Raw genomic sequence first — 21,821 nt, 5'->3', positions numbered from 1 at the left:
TGTGACTACTTTTACACTCAAACCCTGAAAGGGTGGCACGCTCACTCCCATTAGCTTTAGTTTATCGTAAACTGATAAATTTTTCAATAACTTTTCTAACATTGCAGCATATTTTCAGTTAAGAATTAGGTGCAGCTGTGTCTGATAAAGGCCTTTAAAGCAACGTGAAAACCTTTCTATAGCATATCAATGCTTGCGATACAAGAAGAGGCACAGAACAAAAAGCAGAGACGATTGTTTTTGACTATACTGATGGAGAACTGTTTATTTTTCCAGTTTAGTGACATTTAACTTTTAGCCTCAGTTTCAACAATGACAGAGAGAAAATATTCTGGTGACAGAGGTATCTGGTACAATGGGTAGATTACACTTTATTGATGTGAAAATTCACCTTGATGTGAAAATTCTTTTTTTTTTTTCAGAGAACAGACTGCTAGCACAGCAGCCTCCTCCATTTTTATTACACTTTACATCCATCACAGCCACGAGGGATGACAAGCCTTGTCTTAAGAGATCACGGTGATTTGAAAAACATAAAAATAAATTAAAAATTTTGTAAGATCACACCTACATGAAGTGAAAAGTTCCAACTAAATGATGTCTGTTATGAGTTAATATTGATTGGACAATAAACCGGAGTGCTTGTTCTCACGTAAACGGTTTAGAAAGTCTGAGAAAATTACTCGTGGATGTTGTTTTGTCTGACGCAAGAGGCTTGAATGAGCCACTCAAACTCTAACAAAGCTGTAGCAATGTTACAAAAACACCCTTTTCATTTTTTTTGCTATTAAACTGGTTGGTATTGTGAAGTAAGTCAAAGGCTTCTACCACTAAAACGATAATAAGATACGTCTGTAGTAACACAGGGTCAGGCTGACATTTAACAGCACCTTTCATTAGGCAGCTTTACAGTACCAAGTGTGTTATGTAAGAGTAACTTCATGTAGTTGCAGCAAAAAAAAAAAAAAACATGCTGGACTTCAGTATATAAAGCCACCGTCACCCAGCCATGCTATGCATAGTGCACAGGTAGAGTGCTCAACGTTTTGTTAGATACACCAGAGAACTGCAGTGTATTGATGTCATTTACAGGAAATGGAGGTCATCTGGTAACTTTGTTTAGGGCAAGGCTAAACCTCAAAGCCCAAGTCTGATAAACTAGAACACTCCACTTTAAGTCTAGTCCTCATTCCCTTCCTTCATTCTCATCTATAGGGTGTCACCAATTGCAGCTTGTTGGCCGCTCACTAATATTTAAAAAGCCTGACCTGCCAGTTCAGATATTTTTTTTTGTCTAAAAAGTTGCTAAATATCTCTGTCTACTTCATAAAATCCTCCCCGCAAAAAAAGAAAGAAAAAACAATCACACTTGAAAAAGATAACGTGTTTTTAACAAATCGTTCTGTACTAAGTAATCTGTTTAATTAGGGCAGAAGCAGAATTTAAGTCCCTTAAATGCACAAGCTAATGAGTAGAACTGCTACTGGACGGCAAATACGTAACGGTGAGAGAAACACTTAAAAGGAACAGCGAGGAGTGAATTGGATAAAACTCTGTATCAGATTAACTTCTGTGCATTCAGTCCAGAAACAAGCCTGAGGAGCGATACACTGGCTAAGCAGAAAAACTGAAGGCGGACACTCCAAATAAGGAGTGCCCGGTAGCAACTCCTTTACACAGCTAGCTTGCGCTGGTTAGACAGTTGTATTATTTACATCACACTTCACGATATATCGGAGGCCTTTTCCCACACTCTCCCTCTGTGGTTGTCGGCGGACATGACCCAACTGCGCACCAATAAAACTTTAGAGATTTCACGTGAGCTAGAACTACCCGCGTGCCATCACGAGCGCGACCGTCCATCCGCCGCTTTACAAAATGCACATAGATGGCACTTTATCATCAGACTTATTATTATTATTATTTTTTTATCAGCGATAACCGTTTTTGCCAATTGTGTCTTCAGTTCGTTTGAAATGAAAAGCACAGGGAGTGCTATTGAGACTTTGTGCGAAGTTTCTCCCGTCGTGGAGGAGTCACTGCGGCACCACCTCCTTCATGGAGGCCAGCGCCGAGTGGATGCGGACGTGAAGCCGGTTTTCGAAGTCGTAGCCTGTGAAATCCTCCTACGGAGAGACGGTGAAACAAAAAGTTATTCATTTTAGATAGTTTTTTTATTTTATCTGGGTTTATATATATATATATATATATATATATATATATATATATATATATATATATATATATATATATATATATATATATATATATATATATACTTATATATAAGTATATATATACTTATATATACTTATATATATAAGTACTCATTTTGGCTTTACCTTGGCTTGAAGTAGGAATGATCTCCCCTTTGCCACTGTCTGAATCCAACAGTGAAAATAATACGGTTATAACACAATGTCCACAGGTACACAGATGAACGTTTTTTTAATGCTACATGCAAAAAGTGCAGACCTCTGGTTTTGCGAGGAGTATGCAACCAAGCTCATAGACGGCGTACGGCTGGATGTAGGAGTTGATCTGTCGTCCGTACTCGTCCCTGATGGCTAGCTGGAATGACTGGATCACATGTGAAACGGAAAAAAAAAGGAAGCATAAGCACCATTTCCCGTTTAGATTAACTCCAAAATTATTCTCTGATCGGAGTAGAGTCCTACCTGAACAGCATCTCTGATGTTTCCTTGGCATTTCAGGATGGAACCGAGGAGGAGATGTTTCAGGCCCCTGCACGAAGGCTCGTCTACACTCTGCAGCACTGCAGTTAGAACACAGGAAATGATGGGACGTTTTAAAAAAGACATCGCTGTGCATTTAGGCTTGTTGAAAAATGCAATAAATCAATCAATTGCATGATAAATTAAAAGCTCAATAATTTCTTTTTGCATGATTCAGCAGGTTTCTCTTTTCTTTCTTTCCACCAACAAAAGAAAAACTGTTCAGTCTGGTGTTTTGGTCTCAACCAGCTTGTTTTTTTTTTCCTTTTTTTGGATGGACAATCTCGTTTACAGACTTCAAAATTCATTTGATTTGCTGTTTCTGTTGCTCTGCTTATTTATTTTGGACATTTAAAATGTCTGAAATTCTTATTAGAATGTAAAGTTTATTGATCTCTGAAAATGATCTCAAAACAACAATTTTATCGTTTATCGTGATAACTTCTGGGACAATTTAACATCCAGCAGAGTTTGTTATTGTGACAGGCCCACTGGCAGGATTCATGTCTGTAGAACTTTTTCCACATTTTGTCACATTACAACCACAAACTTTATTGCGTAAGGGTCAAACTCAGGGCGTGTGGGCCAAATCCAGCCTGCCCTAACTATTTCTGAAAAAGGACTTCAAGATAACAGTTGTGTATGTAAATATTATTTTCTCAGTGAAATCAAACAAATTTAGCTGTGATGCTAATTATTTCTAAAAACACACAAAAACACATGTATTTTCCTTCTATTTCACAATGATGCACTGTTTTGTGTTTGTTTATCACATAAAATCCCCCCCAAACCACACAGAATTTTCTGGGTCCTGTAACTCCTCCTTCCTCCCTCTCTCTGTAGGTTGGACTGACCTTGATTCATTATCTGCAGTTTGGTCGAGGAGCAGTTCTGCAGCGCTTTCCACAGATAGAGAACCTCGATCACCCCGAGGATGCACAGCTGCCTGGTGGGCGAGACTTTTCTCAGCCTGTCCGCCTGCAGAGAGCCGTAAAAACAAGAAGTTAAGCTCCTGCTACCAACCACCGATCGTTCTTTCAAAATAAGAATAGCATGTGTTTCTGACCCTTTTGACAGCAAACTGCTCTATCTGGTTGTTTTTCCTCTTGAACAGCTTCTGGACATCTTTGAAAACTCCGTTTGCTCCGTCCAGGTCCCCTGCAGCACCCTGACACACTGAAAGGAAACACAGTCGAACAGAAACAGTTCAAAAGACCCGGTCTGCAAAGAGTCCAAATAAGGAGCGGTAAGCTGTGTAAAGAAAAAAAATAAAAAATGAACGCGCAGGACGTTGGCGGTTTTCCAGTCTATAGTGGCTGTTAAAGTTCAGGTTTGTTTAAGTGACAGAAGCTAATATTTAAGTTCGGTTGTGAGGATTTTTGTTTTAGCTTAATTGCATAAATGTTGCCAGCATTCATCCGTCACCCACAGATATCTTTTGGCTGCAGAGTTTTGTGGAAAACGCAGTAGACAAATATAATACTCATTGCCTTTTCTGCGTCCACACAGACGCTCCACTGCAGGGTATCAAAACAGGGAGCTGTGCTGCCGTACAGTGATGCTGTGCTGGAATTATCTGATAATCCTGCAGCTCAAAATTTGCATTGCTGGAGGATATTTTAAATCTGTTTAATATTATTTGTATTTTCTCTTCTTTAAATGTTCCAAATAAACATTAACTTCTGTCATTGCAGCTATGCCTTCTGGTCACCACGGTGACATCTTTGCATGCCAGCTTGCACCAGCTTTTCAAAAGTGTTAAATGTAGCCGCGAAAACAGAACCTAGCGGTTTAGCAGGCGCACAATTGCGCCTCTGATTTTTCTGATGTTGCTGCGCAATCCCGCTTGTGTGTTGTTTATAGATCGGGTTCACTCAAGATAACAAATAGAGATGCACCGATTAGATATTAATATATGTATTGGTCCAGATATGGAAGAAAAAAATTCTAGATCAAGTATGAGCAACCATGTGGCTGATCCATAAGGGGAGATCATCAAAAAAAGTATAAAATCAGTTTTAAGCTGTAGAATAGCAGTTTTATTCCTGTAGGCAAAAACTTCCAAAATTTGATTAATTATTGTTTAAATATTGTTTTATTTTATTTTTTTAATATTGTCCTAATGAGGATACTGTATATGAGTCACTGTTTTGTGACTGTTTTTAAAGAATTTTTTTAAAAATATTTTAAAGTTTTGAGAACCGGGTTATTTTGAATCATGTTGTATTTATATTTATTATGTGCTGATGTAGTTTCCTGTTTGGCAAGAAAGCTGACTCACCTCACTGTAATCACATCTACCTAATGCTATAAATACAGTTGAGTAATTGATTGATTGATTGTTTGGTTGACAATTTTGTCAAATTCTGTTTTACATAATATTTACAATTCCTAATAGCACTGGTTCAGAAAGTTTATTTTATTTTTTACATGTTTGACCATGGTAGTCAACCTTTTGTTTTTGTCAGTTTCTTTATTATTTATTTTACATTGGCTGTTCTATTCCGAAAAGCACTGAACAAATTAAAGTTGAGTTGTTTTTACAAGTTCGACCAGGCTCATGAAGCTCCTGGTGTATTTAAGTGTGCTGTACTGGTGCAGAGTTATTAAATCAATTTGTAATTCAGTATTTTTATATCTGTGTTTAAAAAATAAAATGTTTTAAGTCAGTTCAGCACCGTTTTTCTGGATCGGATCGGTATTGGCCGACACTAAATCTCTAATAACCTTTAGTAGATCAGGCCTATAATGTTTCGTTGGAGGCTATCAGTCTTACCTCCGGTCAGGTAGGCGTAGTAGCACTGCGACCAGCGGGACTCGTTCTTCAATCGCTCAAATGCTCTGAAGGCATCTTCGAAATTCAGCTCTATCATGCTGCACCAACCTGACACAAAGAACAAGTGGAGGCAGTCAGACCGGCCCCTCAGCGGGCTGCGCACCAACGCTCACGGCTAACCGGGTGAGAAAACACGTACCAATCTCATAGAGACACACATGCTGGATCTCTCTTTGGTCTGATGCAAGGTCTAATGCATCATGGAAACAGGCCAAAGCACTGTTGATATGGCACTGGAGACAGAGGAGAGAGAGAGAGAGCACACATACTGACAGGTAAACACTAATTGTATCGGACACGGACTGTTACAGATGTGTTGGATGAAAGAGACGTCAGATCGGTGAGTTCACGAACCATGAAGCATGCATCACTGACTGTGAGTGACATGCCACTTTTTGTTTCCTTCTGGTCAAACCTGATTGGTGTGTGTGTGGTTCCAGATGGTTACCACTGACCCCAGGTCTGCCGTACGTACCTCCAGTCTTTGAACTCGTCCCTTGAAGAACATGAAGAGGGAAGAGTTGGGATAAACCACAGACTTTCTCTGCAGGATGGCTTTGGCCTCCAGCAGCCCGGCATGTGTGTCAGAACCCTCCAGGGCAAAGAAAGGCAGCACCACCGTGTGGTACCACAAGAGGGCCAACCTGAGCAACAGAACAAGACATTCAGATCAAATTATTCTGCTGATCCACTTCAACAATGATCAAATCTCTAATACACCCGAATGATTGTAGATTGTAGATTTCTTCTTGTTTTGCTTTTTCTTGGTTACAGTTGCATGTTTAAAATAATCAAAATGCAGTTTTCAAATAATATTACTTCCAAAGATGTCCAAGCCATCCTGAGTTTAGATGGAAAATAAAACAGCTTTCCTTGTTTAATCATACTTCTAATGGTTCAAAAGGATTTTCTGTGCTAGTTTTCACCGACTGAAGGTCAATCAACTTTATAACTGTACTCTTTGCAAAATGTGCTAAAGATGGAAAAACCGCTTCCTGTTACAGGAAAACGGTTTATCCGCTGTCATTGGCAAAACACTGAGTGATTGACAGCACTAAGACCCGCCTTCTGGCTCTGATTGGTTGTTTCTAGTTAGCACTAGGAGAACTGGGAGAAGGTCCAGAAGCTTCATTTTTTCATAAATGTCGTAAATAATGATTCTATACTGTCATAAATAGTAAAAAAAAAACAAACTGATTTTTGATTGGCCTAGTCAAAGTTTGGAATTAAATCTGACAAAAATCACATTAAAGTTGAATTACTTAAAAATTATTACGCTTTCATTTTTTCACACCAATTTTTTTTATACACTTGGCATTTTAGATGTACTCTTTGAACATTTTTAGATACATGGAGGTCTAAATGTGACATGTATGGTGGCTTTGTGGTGTGTATGTGTGTGTGCGTGGGTGTGTGTGTGTGTGTGTGTAGGTGTGTGTGTGTGTGTGGGTATGCGTGTGTGTGTGTGTGTGTGTGTGTGTGTGTGTGTGTGTGTGTGTGTGTGTGTGTGTGTGTGTGAAATTGAGGAGGTTCAACGGTGATCATGGGGGTGGGAGGTGGCATTTGCCCAAGGCAGCATTCATGTAAGAACAGCCACTGGAGTTGTGAACTCAGCAACCAAACAGGTAACTAATGAATATGAAATCCTTATTTTATATCCACTGTTTCTTTAAAACAACTATTCAGAGCAGCAAATGCCTTAAACATGTACAGTTGGTGTAACTAATTTAAAAACATCAACATTTCTCTCACTGTTTACAAATTGTTCTAAACTACATACATCACTTCTGCGGGTACAGACTTGGGTCGACTCACGTAGCCAGCGGCGCCTTCATGTCCTTACTCTCGCTCGCGTACATGAGGGAGGACAGGCCCTGGAGACGGTCTCCAGGGAAACCGAGCAGGTTGATGATCTTGAGCAGGTGTGGCGGCACCATGGAGATGCACAGGTGGAAGAGGCCGTAGCCGAAGCTGACGGAGCCCTTGAGCCGGTCCAGGGCTTCGGCTGTCACACCGTTCTCCACGTTGTGGTTGGCGTTGTCGGCTGAAAGCGACTCCTGGCTGCCGGAGGCCCCCTGCTGGCAGCTCTCCTGCAGCTGACTGATGTCACTGTGGCATTTGTTGTACATTTTCCATGCCTTACGGAGAATCCAGCCTCCTTTAATATAAGCTGTCGGTGAATGGCAAGGATGAGCAATGATCAAAATGCTCATGAAAAGAATGCTCAAAAATGCTGGGTTTGTTGCCTCAACCCAGTCATAAACCAGTACATTTTGCTTAAAATCCAATGAGGGAGTCAGTGAGTTTTGGGATCTTTTTAAAATGGTCTTGATAAATTGTTCTTTTGGCTTTTTACGGCCAAAATACTAAGGATCCACTTTTTTCACTTACGATCCAGATATCTGAAGTTTAGTATGAACAGATACTAATACAGAAAAATAGCTGAAATGATTTGAAACTTTTCTTTTTTAAAACATAGACATAAATGTACTGAATTAGAAATTTATTTGATAACTCTGCAGCAGCACAGCACAGCTAAAGGTGCTGCTTACATGTTTGATCAAACATGTAAAATAATTTGTCAATTTGTCCAGTCAGTGTAATTAGGAGGAGAACAACCAATATATAATAAATAATAAACTGACAAAAACAACAGACTGGCTACCTTAGTGAAACATGTAAAAATGAACTGCAGCAAACCTCCTTCCTGAAGGTTCAGAAAGTGCAATTACAATTTCTAAATATAATGTACAAAAAAATAAGTATAACGTAATTCAGAGCACAAAACATGGAATTAGACTGAATAGATGTGTCCTTACGGATCGGGTACATTGTCACCAATTCACGATTCAGAATGTTTATATATATATATATATATATAACAGGACCAATACAGATATTATGTGATCGTTGCATCCTCTGCATTTGTTGTCCTTAAAAATATTGAAGAAACAAGACAGAGAAACAATGAAAACATACTATTTTTGACTATTTGAGGTCACTGATATGCAATTATGTTGTAAATTGGTTTAATAAAATATCTATTTAAAGAAAAAGTATGTTCTGCCATTTTTAAAAGTCAAACCAATCCCTCAGAAATACCTTTTGATGTATGTTTCCACGTCTGAATGAATGCTAGCATTAGATTTACCAGATTTTAATACTAAAATCAAACTCCTTTTTAACGTTTAACTACTAAAGAAAGCTTGAAGTAACAGGAATCTGTATGGATTAGTCAACGCTTTTCAGAGTCTGCTCGTCCCGTGAGTTAAGTTTGGTTACCTGAGAGTTCCTGTTTGACGAATGACAGAACCGCTAGATACACTTGGCAGTCAGCAACAATGATCTGTCTCTGTAGGCGGTCCACCACAGCAACGCCTGACATTTGGGAGTCCATCTGTAACCCACACAGACAGGCCCACAAGTACAGTAAGCGGCGTCCACTTGAGATGCTGCCCATGAATGCTTTCTGAATAACCCTGAGGAGAACAGGCAGCCCTGTGGCTACTCGTCCAGTTTTAGATTGAGTTTCAGGGAAGTCCTAATTGAATTGGTTTGCTGGTTCGGCATGATCTCACTTGCGGTCTGGATGACTACACCTACTGCTGAGGATGTTAACGTCGTTATCTAAAATCTGTTCCTGGTGAAATGTTAGAAGATATAAGAAATATTAGAACCCAACTGAACGTCCAAATTGGTTTTATTCTTTTCTCCTGGCATTATTTCTGCTTTACTAGAGGTTCTAATATACGAAGCGTCCCGCTGGTGATTTACTGGACTGACACACCTCTTGTTAAAGGGGCCGTGTTACGCAAAATAACCTTTTTGATCTTTACGTCATGTTATAATGTTATTCCCTCATCAAAAACAGACCCGAAGAGTTGAATTGATTTTTCATGCAGGTTTGGGAAATCCTTTAATCTCCCGTGGCAACCATTCCAGTGTGCAAAACGCCTTGGGGGACATGAGCAATTAGCAAACACCTGGTGGAACTGTGCATCTGCTGTGCTCATTATAGGAGCTACTTCTCAGTGCATAGCTGGTAAAACTGCTTTTAAAGGGTTAACAGAGGAGCCATGTTGTGATGACTTCCAGAAGGCGGCGTTTCAGAAAGAGCAGGAGTTTCTTAAAGCGACAGAAGCCCAATTTCAAGCTATGAAATTACAAAGTCAAATTTGTTAGTCATACTTCCTATAATTGGCATTTTTATAACAACTGCAGGTAACATAGTCACTTGATTATGCTAGATCATGCTACAAAATAGCACTATCTTCCTGGAAAACACATAAGAACCCAGAACCAGAACTAAACGAGGAAAAGCAGCATTTAGCATCTATGCACCACAAATCTCGAACAAACTTCCAGAAAACTGTAAAACAGCTGAAACACTGACTTCCTTTAAATCTCAACTAAAAACCCACTTGTTTAGAGTTGTATTTGAAATGTAATCAATTGCAAATTATTGACAGAACCTGACTTAAGGTTGTGTTTTGATTTGTTGATGTTGCATTGTGTTTTTGTGTTTGATTTGATGTAAAGCACTTTGAAATGTGCTCTACAAATAAAATTTGATTGATTGATTGAATGATAAGACAGCCCCTTTAACATTTAGATACTCAGCAACCTAGATTAGTCTTAAGTTGATCCTTTACTAGTTTCTCCCGGTACTTACACTCTTCTTGATCTTGTTTCGAATCGTCTCTAACACTCCAGCACTGTCGCTCTCACAGAGTTTCTCAGTTGTCTTCAGATCATCACAGGCCATCTGCATCTTCTCCTCCTCGAATGTCATCATGGCGTTCTGCAGCGAAGCACGGGAAAAGTCCTCCAACTACTTAGGCTTTGTACATTCACAAGCCCTCAAGGCGTTGTGAAGCAGAATGTTAAATGGACTGAACTGAAACGATGCTTTTCTACCCTCAAATGTGCAAAGAACTTTCAAATTACAGCTTCCAACAGCTACAAAATACACATTGTTCACCATAAGAGTCAACTTCACTCTATGCAAACATACAAGTTATACATCCGTTTGAATTACATCACTATATCAATGTTTTGTTCTATTCCTCTGATGAGATTCATGCTTGATCTAGCATGCTAACCACAAAGGAGTCTTATGTAATAGAGTAACAAAAGGCTGCTTCAGCATAACCCTAAGTGGGGCAGAACAGTGACATCTGCACAGCTGTGTGTGGGGCAGGAACAAAGGACAAAACATGTCCTTAGCTGCAGAACAGACAAAATAGGCATCACTTTAAAGCCAGCCACAAAACACAGAAGTGACTAAATACAAACATTGCATGAATATACTATACTATAATATATGCCCAGCACTGAACAGCATGCAGGGTTTAATGTAGGGCTGATCAGAAAATGCAATAAATAAAACCATAATAATAAGGTCTGAAAATCATACAAGTTTTTCACAATTACAACCTCAATCTTATGGGGACAAAACTATGTTGTTCCCTCCATTCTGTTACATATATGTGAGTTTTATATGAAAAATGTTATTTATTCATATTTTTTAAAATTCATCCTGGTACATGGTTTATATATGCCATTTCAATATCATATACATCCAGTGAACACCAAAAGACTGTTCAAAATCAACCTACATTGTAATTTAAAATGTTTTGTAAAATAAAGTTCAACACAATTACAAAAATGTTTGTAAAAGAACCATGACGAAGACATGAACTTAAGATTCACTCACATTTTTGTTAATAGGGACTAAAATCCTTTGATTGTGTTCTGTTCTGATTCTTGAAATACGTTTTTAGCCAAATTCAATGATGAACGTTCAGTCACCGAATGCGCCCATGTGTTCAAGTAATTATTTGAACGAATGGAGGTGAATTTGAAATTCTAAACGAGAGAATCATCATCAGCGCAGACAGAGCGCCTGCGTGGCGTCGGATGTGATTAAGAACTGCCACTAATGGGTCATTGCTGTGACGTTAGAGTAGCACTTACCTTTAAAGTCTCAGGATATTTTGACAGGCCCAAATGACCTCATGGCAAACTGGGTTCGCTTTTGGTTAAATTATTATCAGGAGGCAAAGTTTAAATGATTGAATTTAAAAATTGTTAGTGAAGCGTTGCCCTCCCAAATACAGCCAGGTGCATTCATCAACCAGCGAAAGGAGATGACATCATCTCTGCCTTCATTTTATGATAGGGCCAACATGAGAGGATATGACAGAGTGTGAGTTGGAATGCGAGTGAGAGCATCACACCACATTAAGAATCATCTCCCTCATTCAACACTGACAGACGCAGGCTTTTGGTGATCTACTCTTCTTGCCGCAGCAGTGCATTTCTTCAGCTGAAGATGCATCCATTATGCTAATGGACAGGCAGGAAACAAAGGAAGATACCAGGAGTGACAACATGAGGCCTGCCTTTTGACAGACGACATTATCTCAGGTCTCACATCTAACATTAATTCTGAGGTCTTCTCCTCTAATACTTGTCACTGCCTTCATCTCTCTGCCATAGCGGTGTCTTCCTGATGCACAACTCACCAAAAAACTGACGAAGCTCGCTCCGAAGCTCATCAAAGGGCTGTGTGTCCTAAAGGAGGGAAAATAAGACATAGGGAAAATGGGTTACAAAATGTGGCAGAAAAAGTAAACTCAATTACAAGAAAGTCTTTTTTGTGTATTTTTTGATCTTTCAGTTATTTTTTGAGGTTTGTTTTCTGTTAGAAGACAGAAAACCAGGAGAAAAAAAAATACACAAAAACAGCTGCAGACTATGACTTTTCATGATGGCTCAAACAGAGCAAACTCCAAACAAGCCGTCATGACTGACTGCAGTCTGTCAGGCGAAGACAGGAATCCAAAGCAAGCTTCAATATGAAAGATTATGAGGTGTAAATGAAGTTCATGTTAATTTACCAACATGCAAATATGCAAATTAAAACTGATAGAGACACTTTGTCCGAGACATTTTTTCGGGCAAAACCAACCAAAATCTACAAACAGTGAAATGTAAAACAAAGAAAATACTTTTTCAGATGGATAAACAGCATATTTTTAATGTTCTATCTTAAAACTAACACTTAAATTGTTGGTCAGCTGTTTTCAGTAACTTCAGCAAGACTTTCAAGTTAATGTCCAGCAGAAGTCACGGTTTATGCCAGCTAGATGATAGCAAGCTAGACTTTGATTATTTCTAATCAATAATCAGTATGACCTAAATCCTAGCTGTGAATTAGCTCATATTTGGCATAAGCGAATAGAAAAAATTCTATTCAGTATACAGTTATATATCTAAGGTCTGATTAGTCCAAGTATTTAAAAAAACTGAACCATATTAGAAATAATCAAATAAAGCCTAGGTATCTAGCTAGCTAGCTGAAAGCTACATTATCTTAGCTAGCTAGCTAGCTAGCTAGATACTATTTTTTTCCTATGTTCCAGTATTTGGGTTCTCTTCATTGTAAGTTAACTCATATTTGGGTTCTGAATTGTTTTATTCAGTATAAATCTGTCTAGTTAAGGTCTGGTCAAGTATTAAAAAAACTGAACCACATAAGAAATGATCAAATGAAGCCCAGCTACCTCAACAAAATACCACAACAGCCATTTAACCTCTAGAACCCGACGGACCCACCGGTGGGTCCGTCGGGTTCTAGAGGTTAATTCAGGAGCTGTGAGTTAGAATCAGAATTTAACATCATTTCACTGAGAGGATGTGCAATACCGTAATGAAACCCCCAGGGCAATGCACCCTGGGTGATCAGCCATATCCCCAGTATAAAAGCCCAGAGCCGTCCCAAGGTTGTATGGGACTTGGGATACAACCTCCACTTGGGACGCCTCTTCCTGTTGCTAACATTGCGATCAGTGAGTGCGTTTTAAAACAGATTTGATGGTGTCGGAGAAAACCAGCCAGGTTTAAATGGCTGAGAAGATGAATAGCTCAGGTGTTATTTGCTTAGATGTGTTTGTGTTCAGGAACCATAAAGATTTATATTATAGAGTCAGATTGTAACCATGTTAACAGAACAATCAAACAGTGGACATTATTCTTCACCTTTTCACAGTAAACTTGGCGATTTCTTTAAATTATTATTATTATTATTATTATTATTATTAACATTATTATTAACATTAATCAATTCTAAAACCATCACATCAAGCTTAATAGTATTCTAGATCTCAAAAAACAAATAGAAAACTTTTATGACTATAAGTCAAAATTCAAGCAGTAATGGGAGTCGCCTGATGGTTTGAAGCTGCTCAGGTCGCTTATGCCTTAGGCCAGCTCATGTCTAACAACGACAGACTTAAAGGAACACACCCACATTTTGTTTCATTTCAAGTGATCATGTTTTCTACAGGACACCTTGTTCTCTACCACCCAAACGTGTCCACTCCCACCCCACCCCCCATCCCACCTGTTGGGTCTGTAAAGAAAGGCTTTACCTGTATCTCTTGAAAAGCTCGTCGCTCTCTTTGAATCCATTGTTGAGCAGCATGTTGATGCCTTGCAGAGCCATCTCGGCATCATCTATGTGCTCTGCCTTCTCCTCCACCTTCTGCTGCTGCTGCTGCTGCTGGGACTGCTCGGGACCCGCCATCATTTATTCTACAGCGCAGTGGCTGCTGGACTGGTCGAGTGCAATGGAAATAACAAATATAAACAATAACAAAAATACGACCTCTCGGAGACAAACTCGCATCGGTTTCTGACGGCAGATGTAAGGGGGCAGCCTTAAACAGGGACGCGCATCTGGTCGGATGCTTTTTTTTTTTTTCTTAAAAAAAAAAAGAGATTGCGCCCCTCGGAAGGCCTCCGATGCCCGGCCTGAAATCAGACGGGCTCCGGTCGGCCCGATGCTTCCAGCAGCTGCTGCCCGCTCAGAGGGAACGCTCTCCGTCGCTCGTCACCGCATCTGTCCAGCCAGCCATCCGCGCAGCTTTCCTTCAGCTGATCGTGTCCGCCCGCAACCATCTGAGACGTTACATAACGAGGATGCTGCGAGGCTTCGCAACAGCCAGGACCCACGCAGCTGAACGCACTGCTCCCCAAACGGGCTGGCGTCACAACGCACGGCGGCTCGCCGGGAGGAAGGATGGAGGGAGCAGGCGCCCGGCCGCGCCCAGGTCTACATCCTGATGACACAGAGCCTGCTGGGGCTAATGAGGATTTATGAACACAGTGCATTCTGATGCTTACGGTACTTATTATGAGCCTCAGTGTCACTGAATGATGATAGAATGACGTACAAAATGTATAGGAAGGAAAGGTTAGTGTGAACCTGATTCCTAAAATAATGGCCTAAAACATTTTTTTACCACCATTATTTTTTTTTCTTTTTTTGCCTAAATTATCTTTTGGCTACAAGATTTTATTTTATTTTTTTTTGGAAAAAGTGATTTTTCAGAAATCACTTTTTAGATTTTTCTGTATAATGGCAGATATTTACTCTCATATCGTCCAAAAAATGTGGCCCCAGAATTTATGTTCATTCTGAAACATCTTGGCAGACCTACATCATGCAGTCGTATTGTTGTTGTTTTTTTTTTGTTAGTTTGTTTATTTGATTTTCAAGAGAGAAGAGTCTTTATAATGGCAATACCGTTAAAACACAATCACTCCTTTTCTAATTGTTCTATTAGAAACTTTAACAATTACCATAGCTGAAGTCTGCATAGGGGAAACTGCTTAAAACAAGAGAGCCAAGAGGCCAGAAAGCACAAAATTAAAAAAAATATTACTTTAACTGAACTTTGTTGAAGACTGAATAACTTTAGTTCTCGTTTAAAAGAAATGACCTATGAAACATTATTATTCATCTGTGGGGTATTTTTGCCCTGTTGTACATGTGATTCAGCAGGCTGCACTGGTAAAAAAAAAAAAAAAAGTCAACACATGCTTTATCCTTTGCCCTGTACAGCAGGAGGCGGTGCCTCCGCTCTGAGCCACTGACATGCTGAGATTATATCTGGATTGCAACAGAAAAGAGCTCAGAAACTCTCTCTGTGCTCTTTAACTCTCAGTAAAAAACAGGAAATGGAGCTCGGATCAGCGGTTAGTGCTGTCAGGAGCAACAGAGTGCTGCTTGGCAATGAAGTGAGTCCAGCTGTCATAATAATTAAAGATGGTCAAATCCACCAAATACTCTCTAGCGGCAACTTTACTGAGGATGTTGGCACTGAGGTAAGTTGGCGGTTGCTCTCCCCTGTCTGTTAGGTTAAAAATGCCTCTGAGGGTTTTAGTACCCCTGGATTTACCCCCGCATGCCTGACGTTGTGGGTGTGACTGCAGGTGCTGGATGTGGGGGACAGCGTGGTGATGCCAGGAGTCGTAGACTGCCACGTTCACGTGAACGAGCCGGGCCGCACCTCGTGGGAGGGCTTCTGGACAGCCACCAGGGCCGCCGCAGCGGGAGGAGTGACCACCGTCGTGGACATGCCCTTGTAAGTTGAAGTATCCAGGCCACTTGGTGCAGGTGCCCAGGGCGGCATTAGGAAGGGGGGCGCACACCCAACGAGGTCACGTTGTAGGCTGCGTTGGTTGATTTGGTCTCTTTAAAAAAAAGGAACAGATTTGATGGAGTGCCATGTTAAGAGAGCGTTTGGTTACAACCCCTCCAGAAACAGCGTCCCTCCAACCACAACGCTCAGAAACTTTGAAGAGAAGCTGCAGGAGGCGACGGGGAAGTGCTTCGTGGACGTAGCCTTCTGGGGCGGAGTTGTTCCTGGAAATCAGGTACCAACCAAATGAAATAAAAGAAAAGGAGTGTCCTATGTGGGGGTTTTTTTGCACCAAAACATGAAAGTATTTTGTCTCCTCACAGCGTGAACTTCGGCCTATGATCAAGGCAGGCGTTGCTGGCTTCAAGTGTTTCCTCATCCACAGCGGTGTTGATGAGTTTCCCCATGTGGCTGAATTTGACCTCCACACGGCCATGAAGCAGCTCCAGGGAACAGGAAGCGTCCTGCTGGTGAATTACTGGATTTGACCACATGACATGCATCTTGTTAAAGGGACAGTATTGTGTAAAAATCAACTTGTTTGAGCTTTACGTCCTGTAATAATGTTATTCCCCTTCCTGTGCAAAATGATTGGAGGGACCTAGCCCCGCCTTCCAGGACGAAACTCCTCCTCAGAGCCGCAGTTTCCAAGCTTCTGTCTCACAGAGCAGCCCTCCACCGCAAATCCCTCACTCAGCTCCTTCAGACTAGCCATCAGCAATTAGCAAACACCTGGTGGCACTGCACATCAGCTGATGTGAGCTACTTCTCAGTGAAACGTTGGTAAAATCATTGCTAAAGTGTTAATAGAGGAGTCATGTTGTGATCACTTGCTGAGTTTCAGAAAGAGCAAGCATTTTTAAAGAGACAGATTTCAAGGTGAGAAATTATAGTCAAATTTCTATTTATAGCATTGTTTTTTAAACAATTAAAGGTAAAATAGTTACTTGATTGTGCTATAAAATGACACCATGTGCCTGGAAAATACATAATACTGCCCCTTTAAGAGACCTCCTGGTGATTGGTGACAAACTGAAAACCATTTTGTTTTGTCTCTTCCAGTTTCACGCAGAGATGGATGTTCAGCCCACAACGGGGAACAACGCTGATGGTAATCATTTAAATCCTATGAAATTTTTGACTTTCTTCCCCCCTTTGTCTTTTACCACTATAGATTTTATACTAAAATAAAAAATAAAAAAAAGTAAGCTGTTCTCAGGATAAAGACTGAAATGTTTTAGTGCCTTAATTTAGAATAACTTGAGATGCTGATGTTACAAAAACTAAACTATACACAGTCTGGGTTGAATAAAGATAACGTAAAAAAGTGAACAGTAGAATTTTCTGTAATTTTAGTGAAATTGTTTATTAAAGCTATATTTTATAACCAACCCTCCCAGAGTCAGACCCTTGCCAGTACGACACCTTTCTGCGGTCCCGGCCCGATGTCATGGAGGTAGAAGCTATTCGGACCGTTGCAGAACTCTGTCTGCAGTATCGGTGAGAGAAGTTAATGCGTCTCCCCTCCAAACATACTTTGAACTTTTCCACATTTGACCAAAAGCTTATGCGAAACACTGACACAGTAGTAAGTGATTCTGATTTGGTAGAAAAAATTGTAAATAAGGATGAAAAAAAATTGCAGCCATCAAAAACTGAGGAAATGAGACTTTTTTACCCTGAGGTTGAACATGATGTTATGGTGAAGCTTTCCTTCCACAGGGACATGAGGGTCAGGGGTTAGCATTCGGACGATCAGTTTCTGGTTCTGCTGTGTGCAATGAATTTGATAATAAACTACATTTACAATGAATTAAAGTGTAAGGGGTGGCTCTATATGTTCCCTTTATGTCAGCACGGGGGATTCCTCTGTCGAAGATTTGGTCGTTGCTGCAGCAGCAATGACCTTTCTGTGTTTCAGGGTGCGATGCCACATTGTTCACTTGTCATCTGCAAAGGCCCTTAAGCTGATCCAGAAAGCTCGGCAAGCCGGGGCCCCCCTAACGGTGGAGACCACCCATCATTACCTCAACCTGTGTGCAGAAACCATTCCTGCGGGAGCCACGCAGTTTAAGTGCTGCCCTCCCATTCGAGGCTCTGCGAACCAGGTAGACGGACTCATCGTTTTGCAGATCCAAAGGTTTTGTTCAATGGACACAATACAAAGAAACATGATTTGCATAATACTGTCATCGGGCCCCTTCAGGAGCAGTTGTGGTCTGCGCTGAAAACTGGACAGATTGACATGGTGGTGTCTGACCACTCCCCCTGCACACCCGACCTTAAGAAACTGGAGAGCGGGGACTTCACGCAGGCGTGGGGAGGGATTTCATCGTTACAATTTGGTACATTTCTCAAACTGTCCGGAGGACCTCCAGAGTGCTTCACACTACATTCATTCATTCGCCCACACATTCACAGGCTGATGGTGGCGAGCTACTGGGTAGGAACCACCGACTGCAGGACAAACTCCTTCTACCAAAACTTATGCAATTATTTCCCCTTAAATAGCTCACATATCCAAATTTTACATTCATTTTATATCCATGGGGAATAGCATCTAATCCAGTCTATAAATGTTATTAACATTGATGAGAATTAGTCCAAATCTACTTGCAGAGGCTTTTGGTCCAGTTTCTGTTGTATCCAAAGTTAAATCTGAGTGTATTCAGTGTCTGTTTGATGGATCTTGAAAAGAATAAATGTCTGCCAACATGTCTGAAATGAATTCCAGATCCTTATCCCTATAAGGATATAAACTCTGATTGTAAAAGTAAGTTTGAATGTTCAATTAGTAAAAGATCACATAAATATGACTTATCTCCATAAAATACTGATTCACAGACACAATACAGGCCTTGAATCACTGGTACTACAGTGTTTTACCACAAACACTCCACTATGGCAGTAATGCACAGTGGTGGAGGGCCGATGGTGTAGACTTAACTATAGAAACTAAAGACAATATATCAATACCAATATCTCATACCCATGATCAACAATGGTGGCATATGAGTGATTATTCAGGCTAGCTGTGCAGTCATATTGTCCATGCTCCTTGTGGTCACTAAGTTGACCTAGAACATCTCTGTCTACTGAAATATCATAGAGAAAAACGTCAGGCTGTCTACCAAATAGCTCCACAGAAACTGGAAATATTACGGAACAGAAAACCCCAAATCCAGCAGCCACTCTGTCTGAAATACATGAAAATAGAGACTCCATGTGTTGCAATAGCCTAGTCAAAGTCCAAACTTTAACCTAATTGATTTGAAATCGCTAACAGGACTTGAGATCGTTTTTATTTACAAATTTAAATGAGAGTAAAAATACAAGCACTTAAGCCTATCCGAGCTGATAGAGCTCTTTCCGGTTTAAAATCATGAGTAACTTATTTGTTTTTTCACACACCGCTTTTGCATTTTGGTAAAGTTTTTTTTTTTTTTTTGAGTCATAAAGAAATACTTTAATAGATCATGATTTATTGTTGATCTGTGATTTTATAAACCTGAATTTCTACATTGACTTACTTCCTGTCATTAATCGTCAACATTCCTATTTTGGTAGATTAGACCTGCTCTGTTCCATCACTACAGCTTCTGGATTATGGTTCAAATGAGACAACACCAAACTGGCAAATGAGTCTCAAGCTTCTACCAATCATTTACTTTTCTGTCGCAATGGTCAAAGTCTGGCAGTGGGAGCCAAGCAGACAGTCAGTTACAGTGTTTAAAAATTACCACCAGGAAGCAGAGAAAGAGTTTCTTGTCCCTATTTTTCAGGTTTGCCTCTGTTCTGGACTTCAGCCAGTAAGAGAGACTTTCAGCTGGCTGATGTGGTGAGGCTCCTCAGCAGAAACACAGCCCATCTGAGCAGTCTGGGCAACCTGAAGGGCAGTCTGGCCCCTGGCTTTGATGCCGACTTGGTCATTTGGGATCCAGAGACAGGCTTTCAGGTCAGTGTGAAGTATTCACACAGTTAAAGGGGCAGTATTATATAAAATCAACTTTTTAAAAAAATAAAAAAATCTTTACATCATGTTTTAATGTTATTTCATCATCAAAAGCATATGTGAGGGTTGCTTTGAATCTTTCATGCATGTTTGAGAAATCCTTTAATCTCCGTGGCAACCATTCAGCTGTGCAAAATGCCTGAGTGGACCTAGCTCCGCCTTCAAGGCACAGCTCCTCTTCAGAGCTACAGGTTCCAAGATTCTGTCTCACAGAGCGACCCTCCCCCACTCAGCTCCTTCAGACTAGCCAGTAGCAATTAGCAAACACCTGGTAGAACCACGAATCTGTTGAGCTCATTATAGGAGCTCCTTCTCAGCGCAACGCTGGTCAAAAATGTTGTTAAAGGGTTAATAGAGGAGCTGTGTTGTGAAGACGTCCTGAAGGCGGAGTTTCAGAAAGAGCAGGAGATTTTAAAGAGACAGAGGCCCAATTTAATCCGTTAAATTACAAAGTCAAATTTCTTCTAAGTCATATTTAATCTATATAGCATTTTTTGAACAACTGAAGTCAACATAGTTACTTGATTGTGCTGTAATATGGCAGTGTGGCCCTGTGTCATACACAGCTCCTTTAAAGCTATTGTCAAGGCTGGATTTGTGCTTCATGTTTGTTTTCACTTCACAGATCGAAGAAGCAAGCATTCACCACAAAAACAAGGTAACTAAAGTCTGTAAGGAACTAAAGTCTGAAAAACAAATTGCCAGGATTGGTCTGTTTACACAAGTGACTGACTGTGTGTGTATGCGTGCGCGTGTGTTTGTGTATTTGTGCAGATGACCCCGTACCTCGGCTCCACGCTGCAGGGAGTGGTGCGTGCGACGGTCCTGAGGGGCCGGTTGGTGTACAGAGACGGCAGCTTCTGCCCTGAACCTCTGGGAAAGCATCTCCTCATCCCCCAGAGGACGGGTCAAGCACAACTGTAGCAAACACAGACAATGGAAACTCAGTCCATTTGGAATATTGGGGATTTAATTGGTCTGACCCTAAATGTGTGTTCTTTTTATCTTCTCTAAAGAGCACATAGGTAAAAGTTACTATATGAGCTAACAGCTTTTATTTGAAAATTGACTTTAAACAACATGATCTAAAGTTAAAGAGGATAGACAGTACAACAACCTCTGGAAATCCCATTTCAGTTCAGCACGGTCAAGTTTAGAATCACATTCAATGAAGAACAGTTCAGTTTTCATGTCTGTGGCAAAATTTGACTCAGTACAGAGCTTTATATGAGCTTTTGACATCAACAGTAAGCAGAGTGTCTGCTTTGTTGACTTCATGGACTTCTGCTTCTCTTCCCATTATACTTTTAGAAACTACATTACCTTTTTTTAAAAAAAAATATTTTTGCAGGTCTGATACAACATTCTAATTCTAAATGCAGAAAATCTTCAGAATTACGAGAAATAAAGGCTTGAAAACACCAGCCTGTGTAGTTCATTTAATGTGACGTGTTCACTTCATGACGGAGATCCTGAAAGAAACTTTTTAATCATTTTCTAATATGACTGTAGAACAAATTCTTAAATATAAGTTAAAGCTTGATTTTTTTCCCCCAAAGCTTTGCAATACTAGTTAAAGGATCTCACACAGGAACATTCTGCATCAAGGAATGAGACGACATTGTCACGTATAGTGAGGTTGAAACAGGAGTTTGGGAACCGCCTGGTGATTTAACTACAAGAGTGCAAAGTTACAGCGAGGCATAAAGGCAACCAGAAACAGAACCAGGTAGAAACCACCACCAGGG

General features: G+C 40.3%; 2 protein-coding genes across 4 annotated transcripts; one reads left to right on the top strand and one right to left on the bottom strand.

The window, feature by feature from the left end:
- Positions 1–236: 236 nt before the first annotated feature.
- Positions 237–14,558, bottom strand: LOC122838179 (tetratricopeptide repeat protein 39C-like). The gene is made up of 14 exons (XM_044128610.1): positions 14,007–14,558; positions 12,099–12,147; positions 10,244–10,372; positions 8,854–8,968; positions 7,387–7,741; positions 6,047–6,215; positions 5,711–5,804; positions 5,512–5,619; positions 3,802–3,911; positions 3,590–3,713; positions 2,679–2,776; positions 2,476–2,580; positions 2,343–2,381; positions 237–2,126 (listed from the first exon to the last, which is right to left on the bottom strand). Exons 1-14 carry the CDS (start codon positions 14,162–14,164, stop codon positions 2,037–2,039), a joined length of 1,743 nt encoding a protein of 580 aa, XP_043984545.1. The 5' UTR covers positions 14,165–14,558; the 3' UTR covers positions 237–2,036.
- Positions 3,958–21,494, top strand: zgc:103559 (Allantoinase, mitochondrial). Of its 3 annotated transcripts, none has more exons than XM_044128613.1 (12): positions 3,958–3,981; positions 15,585–15,744; positions 15,853–16,004; positions 16,182–16,296; positions 16,385–16,531; positions 17,124–17,172; positions 17,462–17,561; positions 17,983–18,169; positions 18,268–18,406; positions 19,844–20,016; positions 20,699–20,731; positions 20,848–21,494. In XM_044128613.1, the coding sequence occupies exons 2-12, from the start codon at positions 15,598–15,600 to the stop codon at positions 20,995–20,997; spliced, it is 1,392 nt and encodes a 463-aa protein (XP_043984548.1). In that variant the 5' UTR covers positions 3,958–3,981; positions 15,585–15,597; the 3' UTR covers positions 20,998–21,494. The 3 variants fall into 3 exon arrangements, with proteins under 3 accessions (XP_043984548.1, XP_043984547.1, XP_043984546.1); XM_044128612.1 differs by lacking the exon at positions 3,958–3,981 and adding an exon at positions 14,631–14,761; XM_044128611.1 differs by lacking the exon at positions 3,958–3,981 and adding an exon at positions 14,787–14,830.
- The last annotated feature ends 327 nt before the right edge of the window (positions 21,495–21,821 follow it).

The sequence above is a fragment of the Gambusia affinis genome, linkage group LG10 (genome assembly GCF_019740435.1).
Source record: "Gambusia affinis linkage group LG10, SWU_Gaff_1.0, whole genome shotgun sequence".
NCBI classification, from domain to species: Eukaryota; Metazoa; Chordata; class Actinopteri; order Cyprinodontiformes; family Poeciliidae; genus Gambusia; species Gambusia affinis.
This window is presented reverse-complemented; position numbering and strand designations above follow the sequence as displayed.

Bases quoted from the DNA above. Each gene is read 5' to 3' on its own strand.
- zgc:103559 (XM_044128611.1), top strand. From the start codon at position 14,802: ATGACGTACAAAATGTATAGGAAGGAAAG. The intron at 16,005-16,181 runs GTAAGTTGAAGT...CAACCCCTCCAG, and splicing joins ACCGTCGTGGACATGCCCTT to AAACAGCGTCCCTCCAACCA. The intron at 17,173-17,461 runs GTAATCATTTAA...CAACCCTCCCAG, and splicing joins AACGGGGAACAACGCTGATG to AGTCAGACCCTTGCCAGTAC.
- LOC122838179 (XM_044128610.1), bottom strand. From the start codon at position 14,164: ATGATGGCGGGTCCCGAGCAGTCCCAGCAGCAGCAGCAGCAGCAGAAG. The intron at 2,777-3,589 runs GTCAGTCCAACC...TTCTAACTGCAG, and splicing joins ACTGCAGATAATGAATCAAG to TGCTGCAGAGTGTAGACGAG. The intron at 2,382-2,475 runs GTCTGCACTTTT...TGTTGGATTCAG, and splicing joins TACTCCTCGCAAAACCAGAG to ACAGTGGCAAAGGGGAGATC.